The 20961-nt window shown below is 39.6% G+C and overlaps 3 protein-coding genes and 1 long non-coding RNA gene across 6 annotated transcripts in view; 3 read left to right on the top strand and 1 right to left on the bottom strand.

Moving 5' to 3' along the window:
- Positions 1-1726, top strand: part of LOC148739987 (uncharacterized) — a 9618-nt gene extending 7892 nt beyond the window's left edge. The window contains exons 8-9 of the mRNA XM_088748030.1: positions 30-164; positions 1584-1726. Of these exons, the coding sequence (XP_088604156.1) occupies positions 30-164; positions 1584-1632 (184 nt within the window). The 3' untranslated portion in view covers positions 1633-1726. The remainder of the gene's footprint in view (positions 1-29; positions 165-1583) is intronic.
- A 651-nt stretch (positions 1727-2377) lies between these two features.
- On the top strand, positions 2378-10425 carry LOC111336383 (uncharacterized). 2 transcript variants are annotated; one of them, XM_088748028.1, is made up of 9 exons: positions 2378-2588; positions 2970-3076; positions 4533-5207; positions 5526-5956; positions 6418-7164; positions 7464-7695; positions 8356-8608; positions 9241-9375; positions 9934-10425. In XM_088748028.1, exons 2-9 carry the CDS (start codon positions 2983-2985, stop codon positions 10067-10069), a joined length of 2703 nt encoding a protein of 900 aa, XP_088604154.1. In that variant the 5' UTR covers positions 2378-2588; positions 2970-2982; the 3' UTR covers positions 10070-10425. The 2 variants fall into 2 exon arrangements, with proteins under 2 accessions (XP_088604154.1, XP_088604155.1); XM_088748029.1 differs by lacking the exon at positions 2378-2588 and having other exon boundaries at positions 2677-3076.
- Positions 10426-13038: 2613 nt separating this feature from the next.
- On the top strand, positions 13039-20403 carry LOC111336398 (zinc finger protein 503). Of its 2 annotated transcripts, none has more exons than XM_022942486.2 (2): positions 13039-13191; positions 18788-20403. In XM_022942486.2, exons 1-2 carry the CDS (start codon positions 13180-13182, stop codon positions 19997-19999), a joined length of 1224 nt encoding a protein of 407 aa, XP_022798221.2. In that variant the 5' UTR covers positions 13039-13179; the 3' UTR covers positions 20000-20403. The 2 variants fall into 2 exon arrangements, with proteins under 2 accessions (XP_022798221.2, XP_022798220.2); XM_022942485.2 differs by lacking the exon at positions 13039-13191 and adding an exon at positions 17946-18638.
- On the bottom strand, positions 13231-15169 carry LOC148739988 (uncharacterized). Its single transcript, XR_015996401.1, has 2 exons — positions 14704-15169; positions 13231-14277 (listed from the first exon to the last, which is right to left on the bottom strand). It is a non-coding gene; the product is annotated as an uncharacterized LOC148739988 (long non-coding RNA).
- Positions 20404-20961: the final 558 nt, after the last annotated feature.

The raw sequence follows: 20961 nt of genomic DNA on the forward strand, positions 1-20961 counted from the left end.
GTCTCTGACTTGGAATATTTCTCTGTCAGGGTTCTAGACCAAAAAACTGAGGTTAACTCCGCAATCCCTGGTCTTGTGATTCAGTACAGTACTGATGGAGGCAAATCCTGGAGTGACGTCGGTCAAGGAGTGACAGTGTCTGGTCACCTGATCCTCGGAACCAGGTAACCGAGGCTGGTAATGGGACCGAGTGGGGTCCAGTTCGGTCAGTAATCATGCGAGTAATGAACAAAAGCGGACGATCACGAAGCGGGAGTCCGATTGCTTTATTACGAGAATGATTACAGTCATAATTAGATGAAATAAAGTCATTGGGTGTTACCTTTATTGGGTGTCACCTTTGAGCAAATGCCACTTAATTGGGACACTCATATTGATTATCTACTTAGTAAGGCTAGCAGTAGGTTGTATATTTTGAGAATATGTAGATATTATGGCTACCCTATTGAGAATTTGGACTTACTTTTTCAAAGTTTGATTCTTTCATTTTTTACATATGCTATTGAGGTCTGGGGGTGTGCTTTTTATAGTAAATATTTAAGTAGAATTGATAAGCTCTTTGCCAGGTGTTATAAGCTGGGTTACTCCTTAAAGCAACACAGTATCTTGGATATCCGTTGTAATAGAGATGAGAAATTATGGCAAAGGATCTCTTCCACCAACACTGCGTTGAGCGATCTCTTACCTCCCCAGAGAACACGGCAGTTGAGAACTAGGTCGCATAATTGTATTTTGCCTAAGGTTCAGACAAGCCGTTTTAAATCAGTTTTTATTAATAGATGTCTTTTCAATAGTAATTAATACCTTTTCTTTTTTCTTATTCATTCTATTCATGTTAATTGTTGCACGTCTGTGTGCACAATAATTCTTAATAAAGACCTTTATTATTATTTTTATTATTATTATTATTATTATGTTACAAATTGACAAAAACTATGACAAAATGTAGGAAAGAAACTACACATCGGTAATACGTTTTCATAAAAAGAAAATAACAGTTAACTTGGTGAAGTGCGCGAAAACAGCGCGCGCACATGACACGTGCTGTTTTAGATAGGCCTGACGCGTTAATTGTCCCCTTACACTGTCTAATTACAAGCATGACACGTACACTGCCTTATTAGTGCTCAAATCGGGCTGGTGTCCAGCTATCACATTGAGAATGTTGTTGTAGTTTTGATTACATTTGAAATAGAAAGAAACACATTAGCAATTTATAGCTTCTGCAGACGAATGATATGTAGGCCGATGTGGTCAGTGCCAACATTATAGGAGGGAGGTATGAAATTCACTTCTTATTCTCGTCAAGCTGCGAGATTTCTTTCTGCGTTTTACTGTCGTATTCTGCAAGGATAGCGCTTGACCCCGACCGCTGGTAAACCCCAACTTGATTTGTTGAAGAAGCACATTTTGATGACACCCTCATCCGTTCTAGTTCAAACACCTTTTTTTTTTTTCAAAGTATATTTTGTCTTGTTTTCTTGTGTTTTTTCTTTTTAGTCTCAGGATTGATTCTTGTCAGAGTTGAAAAAAGTGAATGTGTGATTAAAAGTAACGAGCGTCATCTTTTGGTTTGTCAACAGGTCAGCGGATATGCGGCGGATGAGTAGGCTCGTGGAAATTCAAGCTTAGAGAGAAGAAGAACTCAAGGAAGCAGTATGAGATCGCAACTGAAATAAAAAATTGAAATGAAAGTTACATTACATGAAATAAATTTGAAAACAGACCGTAAGTGTCTTCATCTTTCCTGCGCTTGAACTGGTGCCTTTTATCGTTTTAAGAAACTGCAAGGCTTACCAACGATATGGAGTGAATTTTATTGGCACTTACCAACGATATGGAGTGAATTTTATTGGCACTTCGTAAGACTGATTGCAGAGGTACTCTAACAGTTCCAAACTGAAGCAAACGCTGCAACATTTTGGCTAAAGTAGAGGCGAAACTAATAAAAACAAGCGACAAACTCTTGTGAAGCAACAATGTCAAACAGGCCTACAAATCTGAAAAAAAATTTTTTGAATTTACAGGAAATAACTCTATTATGCCTCGGAAGAGGATTTCGTTTACGCTTTTTAAATACTGTGACTTGCTTGCGTGGTTATATATAATTATGCGGGATGCTATAAGCAGACCCTGTTTAAATCTCGGTCGAATTTTGTCTTCATTGTAGTCTCACCTGGCAATTAGCCACGTGCTTGTGTTTTTTATTGAAATTAAGCCCTGTTGGCTGGGGTGGACACGTGGATGGATGATCGCATATCCTGTGTTGTGATATCCCGTGACAGGCAAAAAGAATCTCTCATTAGGAGTCTAGTGCTGAGTCGACCTTATATTTATTATTTTTAATGTAGAACCAAACAACAAACGCATTCCACGTCAACGCCTCCAGGCGTCTTGTTCCTGTAAGACAACTTGGTTCTGACAGCCTGCGTTCGTCCATGCGTAGACGTTTGCTTAGGGTTACCCATTGACCATGTAGCACTGACAGAAGCTTGTTCTTGATTAGCATCACTGACCCGGAAATAATATATCCCGTAGCAAAAACAATAAATGCATTGACGCTGATGCAAACAGAGCCACCAAGAAAGGTTTGAATACAACTATTTGTTAAAATGATTTTGAAGGTAAACATATCTGGCACAGTTATTTCGGTAATTGCTGATCTCCTTCGTAATGAGATATAATGCAAGAGAGGAGAACAATCGGCGTAAGATTCATCAATTAGAGTCTTCTACACTCGAAGTTGTTACCTTGTAGGAATCTTGCGGTAAATCCGTTCTTTTTAAACACTGAGGAATTTAATCGAAAGGTCCAGGGAAAAAAAAAATTAAAAGGAGCTCTGATCTTGAGAGGTTTTGAGCTGGGAAGCAAAAATTCGAGGTTACTGTGGTTCGAGAACGGTCTGAAGTCGCACTGTGGAGCAGATACTGGGAATAACCATCGCTAAAATAACTTTCCTTTGAATACAGTTTCGAAAATCTGATGTCAGTTCTCAGCTGCTTCATGTTCAGAACGAAGCTTAAGAAATGGCTGTTTTTCATCTCTGGCATGTTTTCATATCTCATATTAACACCAGGTTAGTAGAGATTTTATTTCTTGATCTTAAAAAAAAAGCAATTACTTTGCATCTTAACTACAATTATTAACGAATTCACTGGTTCGAGACACCTTGTAAGGGTGTGAACCCTACGTGTAATAATTTAATCCTAGTTAGTGATGTTTAAGTTCCCTACGTGGTCCTGTTAGTAATTCTCTATGTTCTTGCTTGTATAACATGGTTTATTTTGCCGAAATATTTATTGAATTCAGTCTTTCGCTGCCGTTTATTTCTGATAATTTATAGAGATGATGACATCGTTCGTGTGCCGTAGTGAATCTTCATTGGAATTGTTTCCCCAAGTCTTCGGTGACTGAAGTTTGAATTCCGCCCTGCAGTCTTGCTTTTAACGTTGCTGATTTATAGGGCCTCCATTTATATAGCTAGTAATCACTGTTATGTTTGCACTTGCACTTTGCACGGGCTGTTTGGGTTTGCGGGTTCTCACCTTAACACTCTCCTCTTAACAACATCTCAGTATATGTTCGTATGAAATAGCGGGCTACCCGGCAAACAAGAGATCACGGTAGCCGGCCTGGCCGTGGAAACAATATGGCGCAAATGCTGCAGCTGGGAAGGACTAGAAGGCGTTGCATCTATATCCAGTCGTCTAGCACCTGTTAAATAACAACAGGTCCGCCTTCCACGCTCGGTTTGTCTTTTTTGACACCAGCAGTAAGGACCATCGCACATCAATGCATGAACAAAATGTAAACGAAAACTGAGATAATGGTCGATAGTTTTATGATCGAGTGGTCAAAATTTCGTAAAAGACTTATTTCTCTGAATTCTTTTTTTTCTTTATTTTGCATGGTTTTTAAAGGAGCTTTGTCCCAGCTAGTATACCTTGTAAAATGAAGCCTTTCTTTATCTACTTCATCAGTTGCAAGTTGTGGCAAGTTTCTCAATCCTTCGCCATACCCTTTGGTTTATCTCTGGATCCTTTTTTTAGTCTCAGTCAAGTTGAAAGTGATTAGACCCTAGGTGAAAGTATCTCTAAACAAGAAGGTAGTTAAAATTGCAGAGAAGAATTAAAAATATATACATCATTCACTGAGAGTTTCTGTCTTGTGGAGATGCTGAACGAGCGACAGCAATTTAACTATTTACAAAGCGCAGTGAAAATCCTTTGTAGTTAGTGAAAGCATTTTCAATAATTCAGGGAAGCGCAATTGTGCAAAGTTCAGTGTTTTGGACTATTAAGCATTAGTATAACATGTATCGGTAAACAGTCTGCAAAAATATTCCGTATGGCGCCTCGACCCAGTCGAATTATTGAGCGTTCGAAAGGTTGGCAAAACTCCGAGGCCATTTACTGCTATCAACTTGGAATCAGAGGAGCAATAGCTGTTTCACATTAATTAAAAATCTTGGTAAGCTTACCAGTCGAAATAAATCTCCCAGTTACCTAAAAAATGACTTTCATATTCTGCAGTCATTTGCCAGGCAATGGATCAAGTGTATCTAGAAGACATGGCGTCCTGTCTAGATATCCAATTCGACGTCATCTCCAACATGGAAGGAGTATGTAACATTCGTTTAAAATTTACTAATAAAGGTCGGCATAACATCACTTCTGGAAAGTGGGCGATATACTTCAGCTGTCTTAGAATGCTTAGCAACATCCCAGATCCTCTTGTTAAAAGCCGAAAGGAGATTTCTGTCTCACACGTCAATGGGTATCTACAAGTCATAAAACCTACTGAGAACTTTTTGGACTTAGTCCCTGATGGAAAAACTGAGCTTGATCTCATCGCATATGGTTCGATTGTTTCCAAGACAGACATCATGCCTAACTGGTACATTACTGCACCTGGCTTAAAGCCAAGAATTATCAAAAGCACCGAGGGAGAAAGTTTAAAATTTGTGGGTCCTTTTGATTCAGCATCCAAGTGGAAACGTTCTAAACAAGATAAATTTAATCCCTTAACTCCAGAGAAACGCTTCGAGATGAACAACGTAGTTGACCTGAAAGGGCCTGGTAAGCTTATCATTCCGACTCCTCTTGTTTTGAAGAATGAAAGTTCACTCAAAAGGATAGATTTAAAAGACGGAAAATGGATGATAGTTTCACGAAAAGATTTGGAAGATGAAGGTCAATATTTGTCAGGTATGTTCAGTTAAAGATGATTAAAGTGAGGTTGCATGGGGCAAAGGACCGTTGTCATTGAAGATATGTAGTTAGCATTGACTCTCAAACGTGGTCTGTGTATATTTATTTTTGTAAGGGTGAGCCAAAGGTCGCACTAACTTAATAAAAAATTAGTAAAGAGTATGTGAATGAAGTTAACAAAGTGGAATAAGGGGAGAAACAGTGACCAGTTGCCAAAAGCTGTTTTATCATTTTCCTGCAAGTTGGTTGGATCTGAAATAACTATCTATTGCTGCAATTGTAAGTAGCTCCTTACCAAGATTACTTCCTCCTCAGAAAAGCTCAAGATGCAACTTAGCAATGGTGGGGCACCATCACGTAAAATCATTGAGCTCAGGATTGGCAAGGTAACGATCGATGCTGAGCACAAAAAAAGAGATAGCGATGAATCTTACACGATGAAGGTCGACCCTCAGAAAGAAGTAGTCTCAATCGTTGGTGCATCTCCTGCAGGAGTATTCTGGGCGATTCAGTCGCTGTTGAGTATCATAAAGAACGGAAAGATACCCTGGGTCACAGTTATGGATTCTCCAAGATATCAGTATCGAGGTTTGAGCATTGATGTTGCTCGAAATTTTCTTCCTAAGAAAGAAGTGAAGCGGATCCTCGAGGGAATGGCAATGTTCAAGCTGAACAAGCTTCACCTTCATCTGACCGATGACGAAGGTTGGCGTCTGGAGATTCCTGGATTACCTGAACTTACAGAGGTAAGTGTCTGAGAGAGAATGGAAACTTTCTGTTTTACTGCAATCTCCCTCAAGGAAGGACCTGGTAGAATATAGGAAATATGTCCCCTGAACAAGGTGGCTCTTCACGGTAAAAGGTAACAGATACAGCTAGTAAGTGTCCATTAGCTTGTCAGAAGAATTGTTATCTGAGTTGGGGAATCATTAAAAGGAGTTTCCCGCAATTTAGACTTAAGCTAAGTTAGAACTAACTCAGAGAGAGCAATGAGGAAGTTTCGTATGGATGATTTCCTTTTCATTATATGGAGATATTGCCAACTTAGTTTGTAAAATCTGATTACAAACATTTGCTGGTTTCAGTTGTAAAATGCCAGATGTCTATTTTCGAAATAATCTTTAATTAGAAAGAGTCGATGACTTTGGAATTTGAGAGCTAGACGTTGAATCATTCATTCTATACATTCTTTTATGCACACTACTAGGTTGCGTCGCAGAGATGTCATGATCTGAGAGAAACTCATTGCCTTAAACCTCAACTAGGATCGGGTCCCTTCAGAAACAGTTCTGGAAGCGGTCATTATACTGTAAAAGATTATAAAGAGATCTTGAAATACGCCAATGCTCGGCATATTCAAATCATTCCCGAATTTGACCTTCCGGGCCATTCCACTGCCGCCATCACTGCTATGGAAGCTCGATTCAAAAAATATGTAAATGTGGGCAAACTTAAAGAGGGGCTGAGGTTCTACTTGAACGATCTGAAGGATAGATCTAATTATCAATCAGGGCAGTTCTTTTTCAACAATGCTGTAAATCCATGTCTAACGACAACGTATGATTTTATCGAAAAGTTGGTTCTCGAGGTAAGAGCCATGCACGAAGGGGTTCAACCACTCAAGGTTATCCATCTTGGAGGAGACGAGGTTTCAATGGGAGCATGGAATCTTTCTTCGGCCTGCCATAGGCTGTGGGAGAAGTTTAAGTCGACGTCTACCCGGGAGAAGTTTAAGTCGACGTCAATCCATCCGGATTGGAGAGCATTTTTTACAAAACGGGTCGCTCGAATCGCTAAGAAATACGGTGTCAAACTCATGCTGTGGGACGATGGATGGCTAGATCGTTCAAAAAGTCACATAGTGAAAACGAAATTGGATAGTGGCTCAAGTTATGGACATGCCTGGGGAGACGCTGTAAATCTTAGTTACAGATTAGCCAATGAAGGGTACAAGGTTCGTTAACAATCTTTTAAAAGAGAAAATGCAATGTGGTAAATGTATAATCAATAGGGATTATCGACCGACCACAGATAATGCAATACAGTATCAACCTAATGAGTTAACGAGTCCTTAAAAAATTGAATAATCTGTCGGATAACAAAAAAGGTTAAAATTGGAACATAATCTGATCATGGCGGAGAATTAAATGAGGATTTCACCGACATCAGAAACTTCCGAAGATCATCACGGATTGACATCACTCTCGGCTTCTATGTAAGTCACTGTTTAACGATCTCATCTTTTCACTTCAGGTGATAATGTCCCCAGCGTCTCATCTTTATTTTGATCACGCACACGAACCAGACCCGGAAGAAAGAGGATTATACTGGGCCACACGTTACACAAACACTCAGAAAGCATATGGCTTTATGCCCGAACACTTGTATGACAGTTTTGAAATAAACGACAATGGAGAACCAATCAACGATTACTGTAGCGTATTTGGAGGTTGTGTAAGACCGCAAAAACTTGAAAATATTATCGGTGAGTTCTCGTTTTTAACGCAGTAGATAACGGCGTAAAAATTCGATTTACTCTTCCAAATTTTTAATGCTCCTCTGTTGGGTGCTCGCTATCCACCCTGTTTTCAAGATGTTTACACTAAGTTTACTTGTAAGTGAAACAATTTTTTACACTTTGTTTGCCTGAATCAAGCCATCTCAGTGGTAAATCGCAGATTGGGCACGAGGTATTAAAGTATTATGAATACTGATTTCGTCTATACTCTCTCGTTATTCCGTGAGACCACAACTGCAGCACCGGTGAGAACCAAAAGAAGCGTACACCATAGATTTGCTGAAAATTACTGACCTCCTGCTGTGTGTTAAAAAAATCCACTGTGTCATTGTTTAGAATAGCTTATACAGCAGGTTTGAACTCAGTATCGAAAACGATCCGCTATGACTGGTTAACGAAACTCGCCCGCCTCTTAGCTGTGACAAATCACAAATCACATGCAAAACTTATGCTATTCAAGACTTGGCCCCTCGCCTTTTACCAAGTTTCAGGTCGTTCAAATACATTTGCTTCAAGTTCACATTGCCTCCGTAGTGTTTACCATAGTTGTAAATGACTGTTGCAGTTAATAAAGTTTCGGTGTGACGGCACGCAATCAATGTTTTTTTTGTTGTGTGTCCTATACAGGATTAGCTGGGGTCATTTGGTCAGAGACAATACGTACCCCCTCTCAGTTTCAATCCATGACGTTTCCAAGACTTCTCGCTGTCGCCGAGAGAGCATGGCATCAAGACCTGTGGGAAAATGAAAGAAACAAAGAAAAACGAAGTAAAATGAAGAATGAAAGCTGGGCTATGTTTTCAAACACTCTTGGCTATAAAGAGCTTGCTCGTTTGGATAAACTGGGTATTGCTTATCATATTCCTCCTCCGGGGGCCAGGTATCTGTTTGCTTTCTCATTTAAACACATCTAAGCAAGAGAAGATAAGCTGAGAGTTAATCTCCAACGAAGGCCTGAGTCTGAGGAAAATCCGCCTTCTTCGACTGAACTGCGATCAGTCTCCACAGGAAGTAGAAATCACTATACTTTTAGAAAAACACACACGCACAATCTATTCGGCGTCTCTTTATTCTGCAGATTAGCTGCAAGAAACACAGGCACACGTAACACTATTTCATGGGAGCTTAGATACCTCGGTTGAAAAAGATAGCTGGTAGAGTGCTTTGGGAAGAGGGCCGATATGAAGGATTGTGTCTCTTGGTTTAACTTCATCGGTTTTTTGTCAGAAAGATAAAGAGAAATGTGACATGAGGGAGCATAAGTTGATTGGTAAGGCACGATGACCCAAAGACTCAATGCTGAAGGCAACATACCGAGAGATTAACTCTTTCAACCTATTTATTCTTTTCATGGGTCACCTACCGGCAAGCCATTTTACCGTAACCACAAAGTCTCTCCCAAAGTGTTGACTAAATATCAGAAGGAAATCAGGCCAATGATCGTACGAAAAATTATTGCAATGGACTGGCATTTTTTTTTCGAAATGTTTAACAATTTACTTGTTCATATAGGATCGACAATGGTGTTCTCTCTACCAATGTGGCTTTTCCCGGTCTCGCTGTTGAATGTAGCTTTGACTGCGGGGGACGTTGGATCGACCCTTCCAAGGCAGCTGCTGTAAGTGGTACACTGCTTCTCCGAACCAGGTGAGAACATTGTTTTTATTCTCTGTGCCAGAGTTAGGTAATTCAGCCTGACCTCCATCAAGTTTCACCTGTACATTCCGCAAAAACTGGTGCTATCCTTAGCGTTTTGTGTGGCCGTTAATAAGAAAGCTAGCGAACAGTGTTGTCACGTGTTATTGTTTATAATGCGCAACAGAGTGATTCTCGCTTGTAAGTGTGTAGATGTAAGTCCTTCGGTGTAACCGTTCAAATGGGGCGGGGGGGGGGGATGAAGGGGTTATTGCATGGTACTACGGAATCAGTAAGTGTTTTTAGATTTCATGACAGTGAAAATACGAAATTAAAAGCCCGTGAATTGTGAATTTTTTGTCTTTCGCAATATGTGAAACTTGAGTTGTTTATCCGATTTTTCATAATGGGTTATTTCTATTTTTTGATGCGCGTGAAACGTGCATGAGCAGGAATCCCCCTTTCTAACTTTACACTTGGAGTATCCGATCCTAAATTTTTCCATTAAGAGGAGACCACATCGTAACCAGCTGGTTCTAACTTTGTTGATCTAATTTCTCTTTTTCATAGATCTGCTGACGGCAAACGAACTAGCAGAACTGTAGAGACCACATTACCTAGAACTTATTCCCAAAGCCAACCGCGAAAACTAGACAAACATACACCACTCACAAAAAATTGTTTGAAGGAGTCGAGAGCGTCATAAATTACCACGCAGGAGTTTTTAGGAAATATTTCTCATTTTGCAATTAACCAGCTCTATTTTTTTATCAAGGCTCCTGAGCGAGAGTAATATCACATGGAAAATACAGTTTAGGTTTGTATAAGCAATAAAATTAAAAATCGGAGCATTGAATGGTAAAATCCGAGACTCCCCTTTGAAAACGCTAGACCGAGACAAAAAAAATTAAACAGCCGTCACAACTTCCAAAATGTTACCGTCGACTCATTCATATCTAAGGAAGTAAGGAACTATCTATGACAGGAAAGTCTATTGAAGTAGAGTAACGATGTTGTTCTCTTTAATGTTTGTTTTTTGCGATAAATCGACCCCAACCCTGATCACAATGTTCCACGCGACAGCGATCATAACCTGACTTTCTAGATTCACAACTTAAACCGTCTAAGCTACTCTAGCTACACAGATCAGCCGACAAAATAGTCTTCAGGATGACGGTACCTTCGAAATTGCAATATTCTGGAATAGCATACCAGTTTTATCTGTAAAAACTTAAATCCACCCTCATTTCTTCCTCTAAAATGTTGCACGTTGTTTTCTTTAATGGTATCTGAGTCACTTTAAGTTAATCATTATGAGAAGCCATTGACCCCAGTTTTCCTTGTCATGATTCAGTTAAGTGCCCTCGGTTGGCGCCGCTCTGCCTAAGTGAGAACAATTTATGAATTCGAGGTGCGTGGAAAGATAAATTTATCTTCTCATAGATCATTTCTAATGCGCAAACACCTATAAGGCAGCTTGTATTATGATATTCAGCTGTTTTGTGTAATCACACTATGTTGATTACTTCAATGGTACCTAAAATCTCAAAATAACATAATTGGTAAATCCCATGCAACAGGCAAGGTTTAGAGTAATTACTTTGGGATTTTTTTTAAAATAATTGCGTCTCCTGTTTCGTTCCATTGATCTCTTTTGTTTTTTTCAGAAAATCAACAAATCGCGATCACGATCATTTTGAAAATTGCAAGTCAGTGTCCCATTCATCTCGTGCGGATTGATATGGCATAGTCCTCGCTAATCATAACGCAATCTTCAGTGACCACACCAATCCCTGAAAATCGACGTGAAACCATTAAAGAAAAGGTCCGCATTTTCAAATCAGTAGCAGTGACATCACTCAGACAACATGTCCACATCAAACGGTCTTTTGACTGAAGAATATATGATTATCTAACAATAAATCTCAGGATCTAGAACAACACAAATTATAACTACATTGTTTGATTCAGGGTTAGAAGTTGTTTCACAGCAAACTACAGCAGATTTTGAAGAGGCGTTGGCTCAAGCGGCTGGCTTGTTGAAGTGAATTAAAACGTGCTTCAAAGAGAGAATTTCAGAGGTTTGAGAGTTGATTTGGAATTCATACATAGATTTTTACCAATACGTAGCTTGTCGAATACAAAACATGATGATTCGGACACCTTGAACCGAAAAGAAGAAATTTTGCGAAATAATGAATAATTTTTAAGGTGTTAATTCATATCCAAGCAACTTTAACAGCACCGGAACTCAAAACAAGTAAATTTATCCTATCGACGACTAGTGCTCAGAAGAAAATTTGTTCGGCGAATCCGTTTTCTCGAAAGAAACACTCAGAAATATTGATCCCTCGTTGTTCCATTTACCTATGTTGCCCGAGTAAATTCGGATATTGATAATTTCACAGTATTGATACACCAAGACTGTGTGGCTCCACTTAGGGCTAACTGGTTCAATTTATCTCTTGACCCTTTTACAAACTCATTTATATCTTCTGATAAACGTGATGTGAATAATTTTTTAGTCCATTACCTGAATGGACATTGAGATTTTTGCTTGAGAAAAAAATCATCAAGTAACTTAGATACAATGGGGGGTGGGGCAATTAAAATGGTTTAGTGTCGCAGGCGATAGAAATTGCTCGTATCCGTAACTTAATTGATTAATCGAGGAGCTACGTCGCTGCTTTTGCATCTTAATCAACTCATCCAAACTTTTTTTCTGGAAATTTTACATGTGCAATCCATTTAATTTTCTCCATCTCTTAACATCTATGTTCCTCTTTGCTGTCTTCCTCCAAAGTACCATTAACAAATGCTTGGTCTGTTTTAAGGTGTGCGTTTCTTGAAAAGAAGAAAAAAAAAAAAAAAAAAAAAAAAAAAAAAAACACGAGTCCACGTATTGCAGTTTTGTTTCTTACAACTGACAGCGACAGAGCCACGACCTAGCTACTGCGTTAATCGGAAGAGACGGGATTTCTCGCATACACAAACCTAGTGATTTGTCATTTATTCACTTCCTCTCGCCACGCTTTGTAAGGCGATGCTCGGAGTCGTGAAATCTCTCCTCCATCTGCTACACTTTTCCTTGTATACTTGAGTGGAGAATAAAGTATTCTATCGAGATGACCCGTCCTGGCTGACAGGGAATGCTTAGTATCGTCACCAATTGTTAGGAATTTCTGGAAAACCGTAAACCAGTTCTAATTTATGGCACAGTGTAATTTCCAGACGCGCTGAAAATACATCTCGTGACAATATTCCATGCCCTACTGAGAGCATCGTTGTCTAGGAACAGCGTTATATAAGCCAACCTCAAGTGTAACGTTTCGCCACATTTTTGAATGCGTTGAGTTTTTTCAATGTTGTTTTCGTCAAGGTGATTACAGAAAAGAACATTTCAAATCTGGTATTCGTAACTTATTTTTTCTAATTATAACACAAATGTTTTTGTATGTGAAAAATCTAGAAAATTTAGCATTTTTGAATTGTTTCACCTGCCTCAGTTTTCTAACAATCCTCGCAGTTTGCAGTTTAAACTAATCAAAGCCGCGACAAACAGCTTTTCAATTGCTAGGTTATTTCAAAAAGAAATCGTCGGCAGGTATCCAAATTAACACTATGAAGTCCAAGAGTTGCACACTGTTAGCAGTGGGGATTTATTCAGGAAATAAAGGCTCGGAACGACTTAACGAAGATGTGTTTCGTGTTCACTGCTTGTGTGGCATGGTAGGAATTGCAAACTTTAATCTACGCTGGCACGTACATGGAAATATAGGAATGGAAATGCTTTGCATCGGCGGAAAAATCACATAAATGAAGGATTTGGTGAGTATATATCTCTGACGAAAAAAAACATCGAAAAACTGCCATGTTTTAAGTATATTTTCTTTCTAACTTTTCACTTGAGTGTTTGGCCCTAGCGGTTGATGAAGAGCTAAAGCAGCTTTTCATCCTCGATTTTAAAGTAATAATTATACATTATGTACATCAAGGGATGAGAACCTGAAATGGAAAAGTCATGAATTAAAGCTTTACAGGCAAACAAAGCTTGATAAACACGAGTTTAAATCTGTCGGTTTTTGCTAATGAACCATCTTAAGTAAACACGGTGTTGAAGAAATTACATTTTGAAATTAAATTTAAAGCCAATTCACAGAGGATTACGCACATTTTTTGGGAAAACCATTTTATTTCTTGTCCGCTACAAACGGCTTATCATTCGAGAATTCATCATGCTACGATGGATTGTAGGCGGATATCATCATAAATCACCTTACAAAGACGATTCACTATTTTACTGAATTGCCGAAGGAACCTTGAAAAACCACTTTAATCGATATCGTGAAATAGGATAAAAAGGAAAGGAAAACGAAAAGTGTGGTCACGAAAAAGAAAACTAGAAAATTTGGCGAAGCTTTGGCGGTTTCAGGTGGTCAGAGCTACTGAAACTTTAATACTCGTACTGCAGTTTTGCCCTAAACGGGTGCTTGCAAACCCCCCCCCCCCCGCCGAAAAAAAAAAAAAAAAAAGAAAAAGATTTTGGTCTCCAGAACGATCCACTGCAAAGTTCAGCTGCTCCATCTTACTTTAACTTGTCATTAATTTGGCAGCAGTCAGAATTAAGGCAAAAAGGTGTCACCATAGCGCGCGCCATTATCTTCAATTCGTAGTCGTTGAGTCTGGTTTTCCACACATAATGTTAAGGGCGTTCAATTGCACTTCCAATCCGCTTCAGAGGAAAACCATTTGTGCTCCTGCTGATGTAAGCTGTCAACACCAACTCATCATTTTAAGTGACATATGTCAAGTAGAACGATCAGGTTTGCACCTGATGGGTTTCCGTTTATTACGGACTCCTTTTAGCGTGTCTTTGAAGGAACCATACATCATGTTCGATATTGTAGAGCGGATCTGGGAAGCATTAACAAAGTATCTTAATTATGCCACTCTGTGCTTTTAGTGCTGTGCAATATACAATAAAATCTCAAATTACACGCCAAAACCTTCCCTCTAATCATTTTCGATTCCATTATTTTGGCCGCTGTGGGTCTACATTGCTTAACGCTAGGAGAAAACAATCTAAAAGAATTACAAACACGTAATGAAAAAATCGTTTTTTCATTTTGGGTTTTTCGACATCAGTCATCACTTCGGATCAATGTATCAGTTTATGATTAATTTGCATACATATAACTGACCGATTGAAGACAAAACGCAACTGTTACTCCAGATGAAAAGAGAGGAAATACACATGCTAAACACAAAGAACGAGATCATTTTGGAAAATGACTTCGGGCTAGTATGCGCCTATTAAACACAAAATCAATTTTGAAATACCTCCAACAGGCGCATTTTAATCATGGTAATATTGTCCTGCACTATTTATACGCTGATTATCCCCATGAACTATTTGCTGGCGGTACAAATTGACAAGATCCATCGAAAGTTGATTGATTTCGGCACAAAAACGATAAATGTCTGAGCCGGACAAGATAAAGATCGACACGAAATGGCATGTTTAGTAAAAACAACTAGAAGGGAAGTATTAACGCTTGCAGATTAGTATACCCACAGTATAATCCATTGGTTTTCGTCTTCAAGTGCCTATCTAGGCGGTGAATTTTTTACCTGTCTATAGTTCATCCCGCCCACCCATCAGCTGAACACAATAACTTATACAAACATCTTGTCAAGTAAGTCATTAATACTCAGTCGGTTTTCGATCAGTTTTCAAACAGCAACCGCCCACTACTGCGAGAAAGCCCACGCAATGCTTGAGTGAAATATTGGCAGACTGGGACTCTCACTCACTAGTCACCCTAGATGCAGTATTACAGCTGCTTCCGTTTGTCAATTGGATACGATTTTGTTAGAGAACACGGGAAGTAGTTTAATTGCGTAAAATTTCAGAGCACACAAGCCTTACGTTTCAATTCAACTCTCACTTCCACGACAAGTGGTTTGAGGGTTTCCAGCTTGTAACATTTGACACCATCTTAGAAGCTTTTTTTTTATAACACCGGAACTATGTTAAAGCATCTCAAATGCTGATTCCCAGACTACAAATTTCGATTATTTCTGCCAAAAAGAGTATCAAGCCCTCCCATAAAGTAAAAACAAAAAAGAAAAAATGGTATCTTTCACGAAAACGTGCGAAACGCGAGAGTGAGCGTGAGCGCGTGGGAATACGCGCGAAATGAGATTAATTTTTTTAAAAAAAGTTATAACCTCGGAGAAAATTAAAATTCGTTGAATAAATTGTTGACTAGAAAAACAAAGTTTTATTTGAATTAAACGCAGTAAAATTGTAATTGTTCACGGAGTTTGTATTCATTCGTTTACGAATTGGATTAATTTTTACTCCGCACGAACGAAAAATAATGAGCTGTCGCACAAAAGATGCGCCAGACAAGCTAATTTCAAAATTTATCTCGCTTTCATTTCGTTTTCCTGTATGTGAAATGTTTGAACACATATAAGCGGCTGTTGGTTTTATTTTTATCATATCTTATGACCAAAAACTGTGGGTAGCTTGATACAACATCGCGGCCAGTGTAATAAAAAAATGTTTTGAGACCTTTAATTAATTCTGCACCAGAATATTGCAGAAGGAATTTGAATGGAAGTAGATACAAGCACCTATAAGAATATCATTCATAGAATCTCATGTACTATCTCTCTTAATCTCCATGGACTACACATGCAAATATCGACCATCTACGTGCGCCTATCGCAAAAATAACCTTTACGTATACGTATGAATGACAAACAGTTGGCGTGGCACCGTTTTCTTGCGTGCTGGTGATCATCAGCTTGGAATTGGAAGGAATCTGATGAGGTAATGTTGAGAAAATACATCGCAAACTTGCGAGATTTTTCCCTTCAAATATTCGATATTGGCCGGGTTAGAGCCCTTAGGTTAGCTGAGTACAAGGAAGGCACGTGCAATCAGGTTCTAGTCAGCCTGGCGCCAAACACCCAAGAGCATTTTGTTGAGTTTCTTGATATGCAGACAAGTTCGACGGGGCACTTGAGAAACGGCTGACATTTCCGCCTAAAATGACAGGTTCTTGAGCGCGGCACTCTTTTATCTTGTTTTGGTACGATCAGTCACATTGAAAGAGCGCCAAACATCTTAACGCCTGACAGCTCCAGGCGCTAATGAGCTATTTAAGTAGCAGAGGCTTTACAAGACATGTCGTACAAGAATTAATTACTTTGTTGGGTAGGGTGGTTTTCGATCAGCTCCGCGTTCAATTTAAAGGCTATTCCGTGAACATGAAGTTTGACGAGTTATTAAGAGCGCTTTTGATGAGTTTGTTTGATGGAGTATTAAACTCAATAAGATGGACGCGTGTTCTTTTGCCGAAAGGGGAGTTGTGTTTTTAGCCCTAATGAATACCATGACGGGCGGACGAACCTTTGACAGTTATGGCGGCGGCAATTGTTTGTTTTTGATAACTATAGATTACCTGTCAAAAACGGAATGAGTTCTGACTGTGAAAAACAAATTATCCAGTGCTTTTGTTTGCATTGTAAAAGCTTTTCACCACTTCAATATATTGTCCCACAATAATATATGTTATGTCAAAGCTACCCGCAAAATTCTTTTGTCGCGGGGATTTGGTAGCTTTTTAATGGAATATTTGATGAAAAAACCCACAGAGCGGATGAGGAAAGAATTTTGTGTTTTTTTTTCTCTTTCAAATAAAAGTTTTGTTTGATCAAGGGCTTATTTCTTAGCACTAAAGTTCTCCTTCGACCCTTGTTCCTCTCCTAGCCAAGATGCTTTTCTTGAGACGGCTCATCATTTAATAACTTCCCAAACGAATTTTTCATTCTTATCTCCTAAAATCATCTGCTTTTATTTGGGGTCCAAGCAAACACTCCTACTCGCTATTTATGAAGGGTATTGTGAAAATGCTCCCAGCTGTCGAAGGTCTGTTCCCGATGCCATCTTATGTCCCTCATTCAGCGAAATTGAAGGAAAGCTAGGTAAACAGTACAAAATGCCACACAATTCTTATAAAGAATGAAAATTAATGCTGTTATCGGCTAAGCTCTCGATCGGTCACAAAAAGCACAGAGAATTTTCATTTTTCGTTATTTTAAGCTCCTTAAGATCTGTTATCGCTTCTAGTAATTGCTTTTATTAGTCGCGGAATTAATTATGCAAATACAGGCGTTAGGAAGACGATGTTTTGCGTTGTTTTAGAAAGCAATATTGCCAAGGTTAGATCATGAAATGAGTTTCCCGGTGGCCGGGAAGCCTTTGTTTGGTTAATAACGATTTTTGAAGGATGTGTTATTACAAGTCGTGGCGGTCCTTTGGCGAAGACTAATAGTTTTCTAAATGTTCAGTCAGGCATTAGGTGTTACTTGACAGAGCTGTCAAAGCTATTAGACATGTCAACACATTATCTAATCTCATTCATAATCCCCGAACGCCTGTAGCCGTGATTGATGGCTCGATAAGATAACACTAAGAAGTGTCAACGGAATCAAACAGTGCCGAACAGTAAACATGGCTGGGTAGGCCCTTGTCCCTACCGCGTACGAACGTCAACGCGACGCCAAAACTACCAGCGGTGCTCGAGCTCCCACTGAAATCTTTATTATTTGCGCCTCTTCTAAAAGAACAATGGGCACAAAAGCGTGATTTTGAACACACAACGAACACCAAGCTGAAAATTGACAAGTTTTACACAACTCACTTCAACACATATCTCCAAACAATACATGACAAAAATAATTGACGAAGATTGACAGGTAGATTGCTTCAGAGCAGCGCGTTGACACACTAGGCGATCTACTACTTAATTAACTCCTGTGCTCTGATTGGCCAAACGGCAAATCATCAATCAATATCTTATATAGCCAATTACTTTGATGTCCAAGGATGACAACTTTGTCAGTTTGATTATCCAATGAAGGAGTGAAATATCGCTAAAGCCGCGTTTTGATTGGATGGCGGCAAATGTTCTCTAATCTAACCAATTCATTTACGACAGAAGAGCGCACTGGCTTTGTCTGTAGTCGGCTCGTTTCTTCTGTATCTACACCTTTCATTGTGTAGTATTTAATATTTCAGAAGGTCTACCGCACACACACACAGACCAGATATGCCGACACGAACACTCACTCTAAAAGCAACAGAGTCTTCGGCAGAGATATCTCGTTCTAGCAATCGAGTTCCACTGGAGGCTTTACAAATGTTGACGCAAAGTGTCTCGAAGTGTAATCAAGAGTATATCCAACCACTTCCATTCAAGGTACCTAGCTCGATATTTTAAAATATCTCACCGAGGTTTAATAGTTATCGAGTTATGCCCAGCCAACCCCTTGGTAAATTTGTGATTAATTTTTACGACCAACCTTTTTAACTCAAGCGGTGTTATTTTATTTTTTTATTGACTGTTAGGATGAAGACCAAAAGAAATCTCCTTTGGCCCTGCTAGCGGCGACGTGTAGCAGCATTGGCAAAACCGAGCCATCAAAGGAAACAGCAGAAGATAACGTATCTCGAGACCGAAAGATAAGCGACGACGAAACCAGATCTTCCTTCAAACCATACAAACACACCGCCGGCGAAAAAGTCGACGACATGAACAACGAAAAAGCAGGTTTTCGGGCTCCAAGTAAGGAAAATAATTCCTCTGTTTCGCCAGTTACGAGCGGCAAAGAGGAACGAGTGAAAAGTACATCGCTTCAGTACCCGTCCAGCGATGACAGCCACTGTGGAACTCACCCCGTGTCTCAAAATAGGGTTTGTGGTATGTTTCTTGATCCAAGCCAACAGGCTTTTGGCGTTCATTCATTGCACAAAGATTGCGGTGCTGGTTACGTCCATCCAGCGTCTATTTTGCCGTTCAAGACCGGAACTATACAACCTTATCCTATGTCAACAGGGCAAGATCCAGTCTCTCCAAGTCTTAAAACCCATGGTCTTGCTTCTTCTATGCCGCTAAATTTTCCGACGAGTTTTCCTCAATGTGGCTGTGGCTACTGCTCTCCATACCCCGGAGATACATCCCCAGCGCTGAGTAGCATCGGTGCTGGACGACACCAGTTCCAACTGCACAGCCCGGGCAGCACACCTTACATGGACTATCTTCAAAGAACTGTGTGCCGTGATGTGAACTGCACGAACTGTAAACCGCAGTTTTCGCCGTACGCCTTTCCAAGTCCTATGTCACAGTATGGACCTCACTGTACGCAGTGCGACAATGTCAAAACAGAACAAAACCCGCAATCACCTTTCTCGTGTTTTGGATACCCACATAGTATGGCACTATACAAGCCTGGTACAACGGATGAGGCCTCCCCATACGTTTGTAACTGGGTGGCGGGGAGCAAACATTGTGGAAAATCGTTCACAACCTCGGAAGATTTATTTCAACATCTGCGAACCCATACCCAGGCTGGTACGCAAGGAAGTTCGCCATACGCGCAAACGAATTGTAACGTTCATGGGTGCCCATGCAAGCTAAGAACAAGTCCATTACAGTCTAACCTACATTCCGCGAGATATCGACCCTATTATTATAAGCCACCGGTCTTTCCATCGGCCCCCACAAGTTGCTATTCACCGTATCCACTGCACGCATACGAAGCGCACAGACTTTTCAAATGAGCGATAAAAAAGATAGCTTGCCAGTTTCAAAATTACGCATTTTAAACCTGTAAAAAATACGTTCTTTATTTGTGCAAAGTCAATGACGAGTGCTTGTATGAATGTTGGAGTTGGCGGAAACGGTTCTGGTGATTCTAGTGAATCTTAAACAAAGGCGAAACAGAGTACTCGAGATACTAACTGTTGTGTATGAGGAATATGAAAGGTTTGGGTGTTAATAAGGATATGTTTTCTCGTATTCTTTCGCGGGGATTATTGTTGGCTTAATGGGGGAATGATTCTAGCACTTACAATAAAAAGCTCAATGGTTTCGGCGACAAATATTCGGCGCGCAAGTGTAGAGTTTGTAAGATAAAGAGAAATGTGTGTAGCCAATGAATAAAACATGTTATTTTAGGTTAAAAGCTGTCTCGTTTGTTTTGCTTGAGAATATAAGACGTGCGTTTATCTTTTTCAGAATCTTTTTCGCTCGCCGCTTGTACAATTTTCTCGCCCTTGATAGAAATGTACAGACCAAATGCCTAAGACTTTATCTTCAAAATGAAAACGACCGCGAGAAATCTTACTTAAGAGCATCATAGATAAAACTATCAGGATAAACGTGGTCATTTCGAGATAGCGGTTTTTTCCTTGCGCTGCAGGGCATTTTGCTGGAGACAGAAAGTTTGGACCTTTCTTTTTTATTCACGAAGAAGCTTTTCAATGTTTGATTGACAGGGATAAGTTTCTGTCATTAGCAACTGATCACATCTGAAATGACAGTTCTGACAGGTCAAAAGGAAGCGGTGACTTAAAAGACGATTTCATGAGTTTTGCCACATGTCCAAATAGTTTTCACAAGGGAGTTCAATTTTCGGTTTGAGGGCGAAAACGGCTATTACCTTTATTTATTTATTCTCTCGTATCTTAGCACACGTTTCGCACAATATCGATTACAAGCTGTCAATCAAAATGTCCATATT

This window comes from Stylophora pistillata, chromosome 2 (assembly GCF_964205215.1).
Source record: "Stylophora pistillata chromosome 2, jaStyPist1.2, whole genome shotgun sequence".
In the NCBI taxonomy this organism is placed as follows: Eukaryota; Metazoa; Cnidaria; class Anthozoa; order Scleractinia; family Pocilloporidae; genus Stylophora; species Stylophora pistillata.

What these genes read in the sequence shown, in the direction of transcription:
- LOC111336383 (XM_088748028.1), top strand. Translation starts at nt 2,983, where the DNA reads ATGTCAGTTCTCAGCTGCTTCATGTTCAGAACGAAGCTTAAGAAATGG. An exon ending in ATATCTCATATTAACACCAG is followed by an intron (nt 3,077 to 4,532) that starts GTTAGTAGAGAT and finishes CATATTCTGCAG; the next exon opens with TCATTTGCCAGGCAATGGAT. An exon ending in ATTCCTCCTCCGGGGGCCAG is followed by an intron (nt 8,609 to 9,240) that starts GTATCTGTTTGC and finishes TTGTTCATATAG; the next exon opens with GATCGACAATGGTGTTCTCT.
- LOC111336398 (XM_022942485.2), top strand. Translation starts at nt 18,489, where the DNA reads ATGCCGACACGAACACTCACTCTAAAAGCAACAGAGTCTTCGGCAGAG. An exon ending in TCCAACCACTTCCATTCAAG is followed by an intron (nt 18,639 to 18,787) that starts GTACCTAGCTCG and finishes ATTGACTGTTAG; the next exon opens with GATGAAGACCAAAAGAAATC.